The sequence below is a fragment of the Nanorana parkeri genome, unplaced genomic scaffold (assembly GCF_000935625.1).
Source record: "Nanorana parkeri isolate BGI_ZX_2015 unplaced genomic scaffold, ASM93562v1 scaffold435, whole genome shotgun sequence".
Lineage (NCBI taxonomy): Eukaryota > Metazoa > Chordata > Amphibia > Anura > Dicroglossidae > Nanorana > Nanorana parkeri.
Window position 1 is genome coordinate 809,154 of NW_017306703.1, and position 14,688 is coordinate 823,841.

The window sequence follows — 14,688 nt, forward strand, 5'->3', positions numbered from 1 at the left end:
ACACGTATATCTATATCTATCTCATTGTTCACAGACAACTTTGGGAATCTCAAAAAATGCTCACCTAAGTAGCAGCTCCTTGGGAAGCTTCTTGTTAATCAGAGCTTCATCATTGTTTGAGAACATCTGGTGGAAACGGAAAAAAAATGGGAGTAAAAAAAACCCAACAAAAATCAAAACACATAGTTTTGCATTGCCAAATTATAAAGCTGCTGGAAAACAGATAAGTCAATATCTCCATAAATATAAATGGGTGGTACTGGCAATCATTATAACAAAAAAAATAGCTAGTCCTCAAATTGTTCTTTGCAACAGACAGAATGCGCGTGTGTGTATTGCGCTTCAAGGAAAAAACTGTGCCCAATTACAACACAACATATTTTGTTTTGGTAAGAACAGAGAAGGGTTAGGACCTCTTCCAGGTTTAGATTGCTCTTAGTGTCCCTATTGAGGAGATTTTCCCTCACTTCCTGATCATTTCTCATTTTAATAGCTACGTGTGTCCTGCCAGGGAGATTCTCAGTTTGTTCGGGCGAATATTGCATAAGTTGAAAATCATGGTTGCACCAATACTAGTATTGGTGCCGATGCTGAGCATTTGGGCGAGTACTCGTACAAATGCTCCGATGCCTAGCCCGATACTTCAGCTTCTGGTATCAGGAAGCCGGGCAGCAAGTCATTACATGCTGTCCGGCTTCCTGATTGGCCAGAAAGCTGGCTCCATGCTTTCTCATCACGTAGTGACGAGAAGCATGGAGACGGCTTCCCTGCTAATCAGTAAGCCAGGTGGTAAGTCATTACACGCCGCCTGGCTTCCTTAATGGTACTTCCGGTATTGACGAGCACCGAACAAAATATATCGGTATATATCTGGCAAATAAATTAGAAGAGCTTGAGCTTATGATACTCGAAGAGGACTTCGATATAGTGGGAATAGCGGAAACCTGGCTAGACAGCGCACATGATTGGGCCACCAACATAGAGGGGTACAACCTGTTCAGGAGGGACAGAGGTGGGAGAAGGGGGGGGGGTATGCATTTATGTTAAAAATAATCTAAATACGCATATAAGGGACGATATCACGTCAAATAGTGGGGAGGACGTGGAATCCTTATGGCTGGAACTGGACATGACGGACGATCGTCGCAAACTAATTGTGGGTATTTGTTATAAACCACCAAATATCGGGGAGGAGGGGGAGGCTCATCTACAGTCTGACCAAATGAACTCGGACCAAAAGTGGGAATGTTTTAAAAACACCTTACATATTGCCATTGCCAAATGCATACCATTGGGTAATAAAAGTAAAAGAGCACAAACAAAACCTGTATGGCTTAATAAAACTGTAAAGCATCACATAAAGGAAAAGCGATTGGCATTTATAAATTATAAGATGGAGGTCGACGGCATTGTCGTTCGTTAACTACAAAGAATGCAATAAAAGATGCAAACTAGCAATACGGGCAGCTAAAATAGAGTGCAAAAAGCATATTGCCAAATAAAAAAAAACCAAACATTTTTTACCAATATATAAACAGGAAAAAGGGGAAAAAAGGAGCAAATAGGCCCAATTAAGGACGAAAATGGGAAGTTGGTCACAAACGACAAGGAGAGGTGCTGAACACTTTTTTTCTCCTCAGTATACACTCAGGAGGGAAACGGGTTTGACACAACCTCAAATACTATGTAACAAGGGTAACCTGCTTGTGAAAGGAGTCCCTCTAAAACAGGAAGTCAGGACCACTGCTCAGGGATCAGATGATTGTGCAGCAAACCTTTTAATACATCAAGAAGCAGCATTCATTGTAAGTGATTTTATCAGCATTTGAAAACAGAACATTCCTGTGTCCCTTAACTATTCTCTTCTCAAAATCATTTTGACTTTAATATCACTTTAAATGCTGAATTTCCTAAAACATCTAAATGCAGAGTGTGAAAGTCCTCAGTGGGAGCATGTACAGCAAATAAAACCTGCCAGGGGTTTTCAAAACTTCCACACTGAAAAAAAATGGAGTTTATGTAGGATGTTTCCTTCTGCGGAGTCTTATTTGTACATGATGCCTAGGAGCCTTCCCTGAATTCTACGGAGGCCATAACAAATTTTCCCCATGGGTTGGTGTTCTAAGGAAAAGGAAAGCAGCCACTGATTCTCTCTCCCCCCCCCCCATACATTGATCTACCACAGTGTCTGCCAGCACTATGTACAGTGACACATCTCACAAGCTGTTTAGGCTGCATATGCCTCCCAGGCAGTGGCATTGACACAGAGCTCACTACAGGCAGAGGCAGCTAAAGAGTACCTTTTCAGAAAGTCATTAAGGCCTGGTTCACATCTGAGTGTTTTCCCTGCACGTACAGGAGGCACAAAACACAAAAATCAATACATTCATATGGGGCTCGTACACACGTGCGTTTGCGCATACAAAAACGCAGAACGTTGCAAATGGTACATGCTTGATTGTTTGGGTGGTTGCCACGCGTTCTGTGGTTGTAGCTGAAAGCACGGGAACAAAACGTGCGTCTACAAAAAAAATTGTTTGTTTTTGTCCGCGCAGGAAAATGCACAGATTTCCAAAACGCGCAGGTATGAGTCAGGCATAAAAACTCAGGACGCCCAGACAAGCAATAGCAGACCGAGTCAACTGCTGGAACAAGACATGTGAGAGAGCTCCTCCTACTGACCATGCTCTCATTCATATATGCTAATCAGCTGAAACAATGTGGGAAAGAAACTGATTTTTCAAGAAGGTGCTACTATGTAACTTCCTTGTTTTTCCCACTGGAGATTAATACGTGTATTTCAATGTACCCCCAAAAATATGCTTTAATTGTTGTAAAACAAGTGGGGGCTTCACAGAAACACATACAGTCGTGTGAAAAAAGAAGTACATCCCATTGAAATTGCTGAAAATTTTAACAAAACTGAACAGGAAAACATTAGTTCTCTGTTCAAATAGTGCCTACAGATAAAGGTTATATACTTGAACAAATTACATTTAAAACTGGTTTGAGGTTTTGCAATAAAGCATGAAAAGAGTGCAGAGGTCAGGTGTATGCAACCTGTTCCCATCCGTAATGTCTATTAATGAAAGCAGGGCGTCTGATTTTTTCCTTTAATGCACTGCGCAAGCATAGTGGCGGAAAGCCAAGCATGCGCATTGTGATCGCAATGCAGGTGGCACATATGTATAAAAATCACGCCCATCTGTACCTTACCTGCCATTCCACCACCAGAAGAGGAGAGAGGAGGTCTCTCAGGCACCACACAGCTAGGCTTCATCCCAGTACCAAGTAGCAGCAGGCTGCCTACAGTAAAAACAGCAGCCACACTCACACTAGGCCAGTGTGCACCAACTGGAGCCCAATACCTCCTAGACCTACTCTGCAATTCTGCATTGATTTGATTTAGATATGTGATGTCAAGTGAGCCAACTATTGACATAACCACTTGCTGGCCATCCATTAGATCTATAGATCATTTTGGTACTGTAAGTCTATTTTCTGATTATTTTAAGTATTCCTAATTTCTATTTTTGCCTAGCATACAGGTAGCCGAGAGGGGGGCTGCTTGGTGACCTTCTACATGTCAAGTTGGAAGACCTCATGGGCAGATCATGCTCTAACCAGGAATGGGAAAAATCATTCATCTCAAATTGTCCATGGCCCTTTATCCACAGAATAAGAGTTTTAAAAGGATAAATGTATCTTTGCCAGAGTCACAAAGCCTTGCTCAGAAAACAACCTTGCTTGATACTCTTTATCCTGTATATGAGCCACATTCATTCCTAGGTGGAGAGCTCTACTTTTCAGGAACGCTGGAGGCTGCCACAAATAATGCTCTCAATAGAAATGAATTGGGCCACAGTACACATGTAAATGTCAGGACTGGGTGGACAGGAATACAAATTCCTTTTGGTAGGTAATATAACTCAAATGCATGTAGCCGTAAGGCAACTATAGCAGGGGGGAGGCGGTGGGGTGAGAGGGGGCCAGATTGGAGCAGGTACTTACTCTTTAAGCTTTAATATCTGCATCTGTCACTTGGCCGTTCTGATAAGATCGTTTTGGCATTTTGGTCAATTGCCATTGTCTGTAAAATTATTTTTTTGTATACTTAATATTTGTGCCTGCTTATATAGTCCTGTTTTAGCTCCTAAAGGTGAACATAAGAAATCTAGCAACAAGTCACCACCAGTAGCTGTATCAATGCTGGATCATTAGTAATTGTGATGTCAAACGTGTCTGACATTCGGAATCTTCTAACCACCTGTTAAACAGGTTGTTACAACATTCTGTTGAAAGTACTATGTATATCAAATATTCCAGAACTGGTTCCGGTATGTGAAACAACTTTGTATCTTGGTCACAACAAATGTGAACACGGATCCTTATCAGTCCTCCTGGTGACAGCAACGGTCAATTACAAAAAAAAAAAAAAAATGTTTGAAAAAGTACAATTAGGAGAATGGCTGTTTATGGGTCCCAATAATAAATGCAATGCTTAATGCCTTTATTGTGAGTAAGAAACGTTCAGGAGAGGCAGGCCTTCTATAACACACCCCATAAATGTTAAATCATAGATATAAAAAAAATTCTAGCTTCATGGCTAGAATAGACACGAGAAAGAGGCAAAGAAAAGGGCAGTATATTAAAATCAATAAAGCTTTATTTCAATTCATTAAAACTGATGAAAAATCAATAAATTTACAGCAAACCTTAAAAAAAAAAAATTAGATCAGGCCTACATTGCCTGTCTAAACATATCCCACAAGATAACCGATTCGTAAAAAGAATGCACTAGTCATACAGTCCTAACAAAATGTATTTGGAGGGCTTATCATGTACATACCATTGCTACAGGCTTTAAGCATCAAAATATATCTGCATGTAAGAGATATTCAACTGGAATAGTTTTTCAAATCTTCTCCTGACCCTGCTGTCATAGCTGATAAGAAAACAGTCCATAAAAAAGTCAAGTGGAGGTTCCTTAACTTCCCATTGAGTTTAATGGATGCCTTATATTGCTTTTCTAAATATTTTTCCGATTCTAAAGAGCTCCATAAAAAAAAAGGATGATTCAGTTCCAAGTCACACATAGAAATACACAACTCAGAGGAGCCTTTCAGATCAGCCCCTACATGAATAACACTATATCATGGGTGGGGACAATGCTGACTCTGGCACATAATCACTTCTCCAGCTTTGTAATTGCCCCGTTTTCATTTCTTCCCTTCTATTGTTCTTCCCCTTTCCCCCCCTAAAACTCAAACTCCTTTACCACCTTGACTTCTACCAGTGTCCCTCCTCAACTCCCACATAATCTCCTTTCTGAAACCTGTTGTCTCAGTCCCCATTGCTCAATAGCCTACACCCCCCAAAAAAATGCTGGCAGTAGAAGTAACTGTTATGGTGCAATTTAGGAATGTGTTATATATACACACACAAGAGGGAACCACTCCCTCTCTGGACACGACTGTTGCCTGTTTACTTTGCATACTTCATATTGTTGTTACTAAATGGTTAATGTTTACTGTATCCACAACAGGGTTGGTCTGTTCCATGCCTAGATTGCTAATGCAACCCTTATCTTGCTGATTAAATTAAAAAATTATTACTAAAGCAGTAGAGGATAGAAGTAAAAAGAGATTAAAAAGGAAAAAAAAAAAAAAACCACACAACTAACAAAAAACAGCCAAATCAGCTGCAGTCACTTTTTTGCGGTCGGAAAAAAATAGCCTGATGGTGGGGATCCTGATCAGCATGGATGGGGGAATCATTCAGCCTGTGCGACTGACCAGCAAAAAAAGGAAAAAGTTTATCTCCAGCTTAAAGCTAACCATACACGGATGAAATTTCGAGTGCAACAAAATCTCAACAACATCCAGCTTCACAAAAGTCATTTTGTTAGAGCTGGGAACAAAATTATTTGCTGAACAGTCAGGGCAGCCATCAGGGGGGTACGGCAGATATTAATGTAAGGGCCCGGGCAGCCTGGGGGGCCCGTCCGGGTCCCTTAAATGACTATCGGCCGACGGTGAAGGGTGAGGAGGCGGAGGCCTGGCCCTAGCAGTGCAGGGCCCCAGCATTGCCGCTCCAGAGGCTTTGAGACAAGCTAGGGCCCCATCAGCGACGCTGCTCATCTGATGTCGGACTGGCCGGAAGTGACGCTACTTCTGGCTGGTCCGGCGGCAGACGAGGCCATGTGTGCAGGTAAGAGGAGCTAGGAAGGAAGGAAGGAAAAGAGGGATGCAGCCCTGACCAGCCAACCTGAGACCCTTCAGAGCCCACCATAGACAGTCTCAGATGGGCTGTGCAGCATCTATGGTGGGCTCTGCAGGGTCACTCTCAGGTGGGTCCTGTGTCCAGTGCGTCACTAAGCCCTGCGTCCAGCAGCGCGGGGGGTGGCCCGGCCTAAAGCCGTGTAAGGGGCCCTAAAATTTCTGATGGCTGCCCTGTGAACAGTGACTGGGTCCAATATTCTTTGCTGAACAGTGACTGGGTCTTATCAGATGCCCAGACCCCCTCCCACACCTGAACGCAGGGAGTCGGCCGGCTTACATTCCAGTGCGCCCTACAGGTCCCCGGTGTCCTGTCCTCCCGTGGTGCTCATGTGGCCGACAATGCACATGGGGTGTCCTGCACCTTTCCATCTGCAGCGTCTGACACATTCAGCCGGCAGCCGCACGAGCAGTAATCACATCCTGTTCATTCATTTATTTACAAACACTGGAGTGATCAGGGGGGATCCGACGACAAGTGAAAGAGCACTTTAGCTGCTGCGGGGGTCGGAGCCGCTGTGACAGAACGGACGAGCAGTGAGGGGAGAGAGAGGCGCCGGCTGTCAGATCCTGGCCGAGCGTCTCTCTCTCTCTCTCACCGCTCTGCATTAGTTCTGTGACAGCGGCTCCGTCCTCCGCCCTCCCCCGCCGCCGGTTCCTTCACTTCTTCTCAGATCCCCGCTGGGGAGTGCAGCGGGGATCCAGAGAAGCGGCGGGAGGAGAGGACATTGCGATCTACCAGTGATCGCTACGCGATCGACTGGTAGATCGCGATCGGCCCTGTGGGCACCCCTGCTGTAGATCATCACAGGAGTGAGCTTGGAGCAGTGGCTACTTTATAACACACACAGGGGCCTTGGGGAATAATATTGTAGAAAAAAAATAAAAGACATCAGGAATAACTGCCTTCCAGGAAGCTGGGGATAAGGAGCATTTTTTTTTTACATGATACAGTCATTGTTGCAATTACAAATGTTTAGGCATTCTCATGTTTATTTCTTTTGTTTGTATTGGTATGACACAAAAAAAGTTGAGAAAAAAAGGCAAACCTGACACATTCCACGCAAAACTCCAAAAAAAAGGACTGGACAAAATTATTGGCACCTTCTCCAAATTGCATGAAATAATTGCATTCCAAGTTTGTGATGCTTGTGTAATTTGTAATTAAACTCACCTGTATCAATTAACAGGTGCTGACAATGTAGAAATCACACCGACCAGTTAAAATGGTGAAAAATTGACTCAACCTTTCTGTTGCGAGTCTCTGTGCCAGACGGAGCATGGAGAGAAGAAAGGGCAGCAAAGAATAGTCTCAGGATTTGAGAACAAAAATTGTGGAAAAGCATGGACAATCTCAGGGTTACAAGTCCATCTCCAAAGATCTTAAAGGAGAAACCGAGTCCACTTTGCGCAACATTGTCAAGTTTACAGCCCATGGCACTGTAGCTATTCTCCCTGGACGTGGACGAAAGAGAGCAATTGATCAAAGATTGCAATGAAGGATTGTTCGAATGGTGGATAAAGCCCCTCGATCAACTTCCAGACAAATTCAAGCTGTTTGCCAAATCCGACCTGAGGAAGGCCAAATCCTTTTGGGAGAATGTGCTGTGACAAAACAAAAGTACAGCTTTTTGGTAAAGCCCATCATTCTCCTGTTTTCAGAAAAAAATATGAGGACATTAAAAGTAAAAACATACAGTCCCTACAGTCAAACATGGAGGAGGTTCACTGATGTTTTGGGGTTTCTTTGCTGCTTCAGGCACTGGATGTCTTCACTGTTTGCATGGCATTACGAAATCTGAAGACTACCAAAGAACTCTGGGGTGCAATGTAGGGCCCAGAGCCTGCTGTAATTTTTATTTTTTTTCCAGTAGAGGAAATGCTCAAAACAACACACTGGTGTGAACTGCTCCCATTCACAGCTTTTAATTTTCAGAGGTCCCTTTGTTGGCAGCCATTGAAAAAACAGATGCCAATGCATCTAGTGTGAATGGGGCCTTAATATGTCCCTCCAGAAAATGTGTCCCTTCGGGCCCTTTTAAGTTGGCACCACTGAACTACAACACAAACTGCTGCCAGTTTAAGTCATAGGGGAAGCAGGCAACTTCCTTCCATGATGCTGTGTTCAAGCTTGAGTGGTCAATTTTCAGGGTGGGGTGACAATCAATCCCATATAAGCTCCAAATGGATCGGACACAGAGCTTACACGAGGTAAAGGCTGAGAAAGAACACTGAGGCGGAGGAGTGCGTGAAGGCGGGTATACAGGTGAAACTCGAATAATTAGAATATCGTGCAAAGTTCATTTATTTCACTAATGCAACTTAAAAAGGTGAAACTAATATATGAGATAGACTCATTACATGCAAAGCAAGATAGTTCAAGCCGTGATTTGTCATAATTGTGATGATTATGGCTTACAGCTCATGAAAACCCCAAGAACCCCAAATCCACAACCTCAAAAAAGTAGATTATTACATGCAATCAATAAAACAAGGATTGTACATAGAACAATATCGGACCTCTGAAAAGTACAAGCATGCATATGTACTCAGTACTTGGTTTGGGCCCCTTTTGCAGCACTTACTGCAATTACTTTTGCACGATATTCTAATTATTCGAGTTTCACCTGTATGTGGGTCATGGAAGGGCTTTAAAAAGAGACTCTGTCACTTTGCCCTGGATGGGCAAAGTAAAAGTTTCTTAAATCCATAGTGCTCACTTTCTATTAATGCCTATAGCAAACAGACTAGACCTGTGTGATGCTGATGCTGTCTCCCCAGATATCTAATAACTCTATTTCTTGTATCTGTTTTATCTTTAAAAGGGCACTAGCAACGTCAAATAGCAAGTCGTTTTCATCAGCTTTGACACAACCTCATCTATGTTAGGACATCTGAAATCTAAGTGAATCTTCATCCATTAGAACATCTTAGGAGAGCTAGGTAAAAAGCATTTTTCTGGTGCCTACCATTCATTAGGAATCGGCTTTAACAGAGGAAGTACCAGAAAGGATTTATTCTCTACATTCTTCAATTTAGAGTACATCTGTACCCTGAACTTAATGAGCCACTTCAACCTAAATGTTCAATGCAGGTCGTGCAAATTGTAGTGACATTTCAGTATCCTCTACTGCTCATTATATCTGTAAAGCTTAGACTAAAAAAAAAGAAGGAAGAAGAAAGGAGAAGCTGTGTGTTAGCTCTACCACCTCCATGGCACCCTCAAAATCCAATTTGTGGGTTTCCACCCACATTCCAAAGACATGCTGGTAGGTGAACTGGCTCCCATCTAAATTGGCCCTTGTATGTAGGGCTGCAACAACTAATCGACATAATCGATTATAATCGATTATTGAAAAAGTTGTCAACTTTTTCAATAATCGATTAATCGGCTTCCGATCAGTTGGCCCTGTTCACAGCTCCACACGCTGTGCGCCGCACCTCCTCCCCACCTCACACTCGCCGCTGCCAGACCCGCTCGCATCCACGCTCCACACACCGCAAGCTCTACTTGTATGTATGCATTTGAAGTAAGGACCTTGGATAGTAAGCTCTGTGTAAATTGTCGACGCTATATAAATACTAATGATGCACTGATACTAGTAACCGTATCGGTGCCGATATCGTGTATTTGGGCAAGTACTCCCGGCTAATCAGAAAAGTCATTACACGCCTCCCCGCTTCCTTAATGGGACTTCTGGTATTGGTGTGCTGTATCGGCGAGTACCGAAAAAAAAATTATTGGTACTTGATACCGAAAAACCAGTATCAGTGCATCCCTAATAAATACCAATAATAATTCTACATTTTTGGATGAGAACCCTGCTGGGTGCGGGAGTGAGTTGAGGTGTAACAGCAGTAGAGAATTAAAGCGTGGACATGGGTGTAGACTGCAAAGGTTAGATCTGGAATAAAAATAAAAAAAAAACAATCTAAACAAATTTAAAGTATGAAAGTTTTGTTTAATCTCAAACTGATATGCAGAGAGTAGGAGTTTTAGCAACCACCACCTTATCAGTGCAGATATACAGAATCACAGTCTAAATATGGTGAAATGCAAAAACCAGCTCTTTATTAAAGTGGTCTGTTAACCCTTTTACTACAAATCACCTCAGTGTACAGCTCTGCATGCTGGTATGAAATTATCTTACATTCATTAGATCAAACAAACATACTGTATTTTTATTTTACTTACAATTACTATTTTCCCCCCTTACTGGTCCTCTCAGGCATTAGTGATGTAACTCTGGGAAGAGATGCATCCCGGGAAAGTTACATCACCAATGCATTGCTGCAAAATCTCATCTGTAAACTCCAAAATCTCATGAGATCTCAGCGGAAGGCATTCTTGAAGTGGAAAAGAGCTGGCACTCGTACGAATCCTCTTTATGGTGTCTCTTTATTGAAAATGCATAAAAGCTTTGCCAACATATTTCAGTCCACCGAGGGACCTTAATCAACATCTCCACTGAGTTTATATGCATGGTCACAGTCATAATAACATGTACCAGGGATCCAGGAAGTAAAAGGAGATGGGTTAAAGAATAACTCCTGGGAACCCCCCGCACTCCAGGGGCTAAAGAGGAACTTTACCCATATCTTCAAAATAACAACAAAGACACACCTTTAGAAATGTCCAGTAATGATAATCTACAAACAGATACTTCTAGATTTATTGCAGGCTTTTTGTTAGAGATCTCCCGACACTAGTATCGATATTGGGGCCGATACAGGGCATTTTCACGAGTACTTGTACTCAAGAAAATGCTCGGATTCTAAAGGCTGATAAAGTTAAGCTGTTTGTATGTAGGAGTTGGATCGCAGCTGCGGAGTGCCCCACAATAAGTCAAGGGGGAATTGTTTGGAAGTAGGTGGCTCAGGTAGGAAACCCACTATTATACTCTATAGCAGTGATGGCGAACGTTTTTGAACCCGAGTGCCCAAACTGCGACGCAAAATCAATTTATTTATCTCAAAGTGCCAGCGCTGAAAATCAGTATAGTATTGTATTGCAGTTTGGGCGCTGGGCTTTAAAAAACATTCAACATCACTGCCTTAGGCAAAATAGGGAAAACACACATATTCAAACATTTATACACTCAATAAAACACACATCACAAACTTATTATAAAAAGAAACCACACATACATTAGATATCACACACACATTAAAAACACACGCACACGTAATGAAACACACACATTAAAAACACACACATCAAAAAAAATATTTGTAATTTAATTGGAATTTTTTTTTAACAGAACCGCAGTAAAGTCTGTGACATGGAGCTGGGCAGAGCAGAGTCGGGAGCGCTGCTTCGCCTGCGGGCCGGTACCATTTGATCCACGGACCGGTACCTGGCCGCGGCCCGGGGGTTGGGGACCACTGTCTTAGGGGACTTGTAGTCCTGCATACAAAACACTACTATGGGGTTGCAGGCGTATGACAGTAACCCTGATACAGCTCAGGGATGAAGTAGGCAAATATAACTGTCACCTTTTTGCGTCTACTATTCGTGTACAATATAGGCAGTAGTATGATGCATAGGCATGCAGGACAAGTCAATGAAGCAATGCAATTTCCACACAGTTCGTATGAGGCAACAGAGAGGCAATGGCAAAACAGACTACTTGCGGTTTCCAGAAGCAGAGAGGAGCCGTCTCCCCTGAAGGAATCTGTGGATCAGATGTGAACAGTTTAGGTTCCCGGGAAGCTGACGGTGGAACCCCAAGATCAGGAGCTTCAATTCCGGATGGAGAGTGGTGTAGGAGCGGAGGAGAGCAATTGCACAATGTTTCACATCACTGGAACGCCGAGCAATTGAAACTCCCGCCGTCTTATCGTGCAGAGCGGCGCCAGGTGAGAGGGCCCGCACTTGCTGGGGACCTCAGACCGCTTTCTCTGACAGTGCCTCCACCTGCTTCACGGTGCCAGCAAAGGACAGCCTCACGCCTGCCTGTACAGCCCTGAAGCCCGGCACAAACCTAGATCCTGCCCGACCTCCCCCGGTCAGCCCAGCACCCACCCGATCAGCCAATCATTTTGACCCCACGGGGTGAGATCTTGCGTGGAGCCCCAGATCGAGGGAGATTATCAGTGGTCTGTATGCCTTCCATTTCTAATTATTGCTCCAACAGTTGATTTGTTCACACCAAGCTGCTTGCCTATTGCAGATTCAGTCTTCCCAGTCTGGTGCAGGTCTACAATTTTGTTTCTGGTGTCCTTCAACAGCTCTTTTCACCATAGTGGAGTTTGGAGTGTGACTGTTTGAGGTTGTGGACAGGTGTCTTTTATACTGATAAGTTCAAACAGGTGCCATTGATACAGGTAATGAGTGCAGGACAGAGGAGCCTCTTAAAGAAGAAGGTACAGGTCTGTGAGAGCCAGAACTCTTGCTTGTTTGTAGGTGACCAAATACTTATTTTCCACCAAAATTTGCAAATAAATTTGTTCCAAATCAGCCAATGTGATTTGTCTGGATTTGTTTTCTATATATACACACACACACACACACACACACACACACACACACAGCAATAATGAATGGCAACCAGCTATAGAGGACTACAAGTTTCAGCAATCCGTGATTGCTGGTTGCCATTCTCCACTGCTGAATAACCATGGATTGAGTTACAGTTCTTCATAATTAAAAGAAACTGCTCTAAAATCACTAGTCTGTATTGTTTTAGGAAAAAAGTCAAATGTCCATTTAAGAAAGTATCAGTAATTGGTATGGGTAAGTACTTGTACTTGCCCTTAAAAAAAAATGGTATGGGGACATTCCTACTTTTTATTCTGTGCACACCTCATTTTTCTATTCTTCCCCATTCTTCTCACAGTGGCCATTTTAGCTAAGGGCAGGTTACTAGATCTCCCTTTACTTCCTGGAACTCTGGCACATGTGACTAGGACATGTGACCATGCACATCATCTCAGGAAAGGAAAATGCCTTTCCCTGAGATCTCATGAGATTACAGATGAGATTTCCCAGAATGCAATACTTGGGCACGATTACCTCATTTGTGCCAAAGCAAACCAAGTGTAAAAAAAAAAGAAATTGTAAGTTAAAGAAAAATATGTTTGTTTAACTAATGAATGTAAGATGATTTCATATCAGCATGCAGAGCTGTATGCTGAGGCGATTTTTGGTCAAGGGGGGTCCACTCTTTGTGTGTTTGTTTTTGTCTATGTTCAAAAATAACAAAGGTTATACTCATCCAAAGCTCCAAGCCGGCCAGGTGTCACAGTGCTGCCTCCAGCCTTCCTCCTCCTACGCTGCAGCATTGAAATCTTCCCCAGCGCCCTCGCATCCACGCACTGAAGGGAATTTATCAAAACTGAAGCAGTCAGAATCTGGAGCAGCTGTGCATGGCAACCAATTAGTTTCGCTCTTTCATTTCCAAATCTTAACTGAATAAACTGAAGAAAGAAGCTGATTGGTTGCCATGCACAGCTGCTCCAGATTTTGTCTGCTCCACTTTTGATAAATACCCCCCCTCGTGTATACAACGTGATTAATTACGGGATCTTAGACCGCTACAGAGGAGAGTGAGAGAGGCTGTAATGACCAGTCTAAGAACAAGCAGCCTCAGAGCTTCGGGCGAGTATATTTTTTTCTTTTAACCTAGACAACAAGCAGTTAACACTTGCAGTGCGGAGGTAGCCTCACTGCAAGGGTTAATCTTTTTTATTTCCCTGGAGTTCTTTTTTAATCTGCCCTTAGTAAAAATGGCTGATGTCAGAAGAATGGCGAGGCAAAGAAAAATAAGGCATCAGAGAATTAAAAAAATAAATACATCTTGAAACTGTGTGTAAGTACCTGTCTGAAGATTGTCATTACTAAATATTTGTAAAGGTGTATTTGTTGTGTTGTGTGTGGGAAACCATAAGGGAGTGATGTGCCCAGAGGGCTTTCAGGGTGTCCGCTAACAAGGCTCTTGCCCTGGAAAATCATTTTTCCACCTTGAGGCAGAATTACGCCTTGAAGCATATTCGTAATAAGATAAGTGCTTTGTAGGGATAAACATGTATTGGGAATCCTTTTGGGTCAGCGCATATGCCATCCATTACTGTAACAAAGGAATATATAGTACATGGATAAAAATAGTTTGTGCCTGTACCTTGGAAAGTCAGGCCATTGCTTACGCACACAAAGGCTTGGATCTCCAGCAATCCTGCACGCCTACCTGCAGAGTATTTTATTACTATATATGCAGCCATACTGCAATATATTAAAAAAATTAAAAAAAAGGGGAGGAATTTATCAAAACCTGGAGCAGTTGCCCATGGCAACCATTCAGCTTCTCTCTTCAGTTAAGATCAGAAAATAAGAGAGAAGCTGATTGGTTGCTGTGCACAGCGGTTCCAGATTTTGCCTGCTCAAGTTTTGATAAATTCCCCTCAAAGTATT

General features: G+C 42.8%; 1 protein-coding gene across 2 annotated transcripts in view; it reads right to left on the minus strand.

The window, feature by feature from the left end:
- The window catches only part of FBXL20 (F-box and leucine rich repeat protein 20), a 60,747-nt gene that overhangs the window by 33,511 nt on the left and 12,548 nt on the right, over positions 1-14,688 (minus strand). For both annotated transcript variants that reach the window (XM_018560153.1, XM_018560154.1), the window contains exon 2: positions 65-126. In XM_018560153.1, coding sequence (XP_018415655.1) covers positions 65-126 — 62 coding nt within the window. The remainder of the gene's footprint in view (positions 1-64; positions 127-14,688) is intronic.